Source organism: Penaeus chinensis, chromosome 13 (genome assembly GCF_019202785.1).
Source record: "Penaeus chinensis breed Huanghai No. 1 chromosome 13, ASM1920278v2, whole genome shotgun sequence".
Lineage (NCBI taxonomy): Eukaryota > Metazoa > Arthropoda > Malacostraca > Decapoda > Penaeidae > Penaeus > Penaeus chinensis.
The window spans coordinates 27061681-27064180 of record NC_061831.1 but is presented as its reverse complement, the minus strand read 5'-3'; the positions used below and the strand labels follow the sequence as shown (position 1 = coordinate 27064180).

At 40.6% G+C, this 2500-nt stretch overlaps 1 protein-coding gene across 1 annotated transcript in view; it reads right to left on the bottom strand.

The window, feature by feature from the left end:
* The window catches only part of LOC125031644, a 177312-nt gene that overhangs the window by 83237 nt on the left and 91575 nt on the right, over positions 1-2500 (bottom strand). Inside the window, exon 13 of the mRNA XM_047622526.1 lies at positions 978-1108. Within this exon, the coding sequence (XP_047478482.1) occupies positions 978-1108 (131 nt within the window). The remainder of the gene's footprint in view (positions 1-977; positions 1109-2500) is intronic.

Sequence of the window (2500 nt, the reverse complement as noted above, 5' to 3'; positions counted from 1 at the left end):
ATTAGACAACAACCCTCATACAAAACATGCATATTCAGAAACCTACCAAAGTATAACACTATTCTATGCGGCCAAATGATACACAGTAAAAAGGAAGGAAGAGGGAAAGAAAGGAACACAGATAGCTCCTCCGAACGAATTAGGAACCAATCAATGACTAAACTCCAAGATCAGATTACAGCCACTCGTTCCCATTAAGATTTGACGCAACCCTACCCCGCTACCCTCCCTTGTGCTCCCTCTTCTCCGAGTTACTCACAGGCCACTCACCACACGCACTCATCGCGGAATAGAGACTCATTAACCGTATTCATCCCTCCTCCTCGCCATCGATTAGCCAACGATGACTCACCTGACGTATTTATCACTTCTCTCCCTCCATTCTCTACCAAATCTGACTCATCAAACTTACCCATCACTCTTCCCCTCAGTGACCAGTGACTCACAAAATGTAGGCATCACATCACAGTGTCTACTCCCTCCGTATTCACTATTCATCTGCTCTACTATCTGCCCAACAGTGACTCAGATCCATCCGTTCACCTTCCACTAACAACCCCCAAGTCAGTTACTAAACATATTCATCACCCATCTGACTCGTCAACATCATCAACTGACTCACCAGTAGTACTCACCAACGTTAGCGTCCTCTGGTGATTCCCCATTCTGACCCATCGCCATCCGTATCATGGACACCAACATCAAGCGATCCACCAACCGTGCTCTCCAACACTAATCTCATCGCCTAAGCCACCAACCTTACTAACCCGATTAACCTACCAACCGCACCGACCAACACCCCCATCTAACCCACCAACACTCCTCCCCATTGCCTAACACCCCAACCATACTCACCAACACCAGCACCACCATCTAACCCCCAACGGTCCTCGCCATCACTTACCCCCACCCGCACTCGCCACCACCAGCCCAGCCCACCGACCGTCCCCGCCGACACCCGCACCGCCGCGACTCACCTTCTGTCCGGAAGAAGAAACATCTTGGCGTAGGGGTTCCTGGGGTGGCCCGTGGCTCTGGGAGGAAGGTCCACGGCGCTGACGATGGTCACCACGAGCTGCTGGTTGGCCGGCTCGAACCATAGCTTGAGCTGTGGGCGACGCAAGGAGAAGGGCGTTATGCGGGGTCAGTACTTTGTAGTTCTGACTGGTTTATATATCTTGATTGGCTTGGTTGTAAATTTCTGACTCATTTGGTTTTATATTTGGACTGGTTTATGTATCTTGACTGGTTTGGTTTTATACTCTTTACTCTTTTGATTACTGGTTTGGATATATATTTCTGGCTTGTCTTTTATATCTTATATCTGGTTTAGCAACATATTTTGACTGTTTTGGCTATATATTTTGAACCGTATGGTTATATTTCTTGTCTGGTCTTCATTGGTTTGGTTTAATATTTCTGACCGCTCTATACATTTTTGACTATTGACGAGTTTGGTTTATGTTTTTACCAGTGTATGTATCCTTCACCGGTTTATATCTTTGACTGGTTTTGTTTTGGATTTATGACCATTTCAGTTATTTTTGACAGGTTTAGTTATTTATTTTTGACAGATTTAGTTATTTATTTTTGACTGGTTTATATATTTTGACTGGTTGAGTTTCATATTTTTGACTGGTTAGGTATATAATTTTTTTTTTCTAATATGTTTGTAATTTTCTTTTCCTTCTTTGACTTGTTTCTCATATATCCTCGTCATATGCTTTTTTCAGGCTCCTTTTGATTTTGAAATATTAGTTGTGGCTTCTGTAGATATTTTATTATCATTTATTTATTTTTGGGGTGGAGGTTATGCTAACAAAAACTTTCAGTTGTGACTGTGTTTTCAATTCTTATTTTTTTTTTCTATGTTTGTGTCATTATGAAAATTGTTTCCAATTTTCAAACTCTGAGCTAATAAGAAAGATGCGTTGTGATTAGGTTTTCAACTTCTAATCTCTCCTTTTGCTAAGAAGAAAGCAAATATCATGACTGGGTTTTTGATTCCTAATCTCTTTTGTTCTTAATGCTAGCAAGAAAGCTGTGTTACTCAACTCCCAAACCATTTCTTTTCTTTCAAAATCACAAGGAAAGAGCAAATTTATTGGGTTTTCAATTCTCGCCGATTTTTTCCTTTTGTATTTTTATACTTAAAAGAAAGCAGTATGGTAATTGGGATTCCTAATCTCTAATGATTATATTTTCTCGCGCGAACAAGAAACCGTTATAGTGAGTGGATTTTCAACTCCTAAGAAAGTGTTCCAAATCCAGTCAACATGCATATGTCGACGTATCTATTTTATATCCTAAAAAAACGTTGGCTTCAAAAAGGGATATATTAACCCAAAACTGCAAATATCGTCCGCTAATAAGAAAATGACAAATGGTAATAACAATAAAGATTATAAAACAAACAATACAAAATAAATATCAACGAATGCTGAAAAAGATTAACATGCTAAATCTGCAGCGATGCCCCCGGCCATAATCCGGACACCAC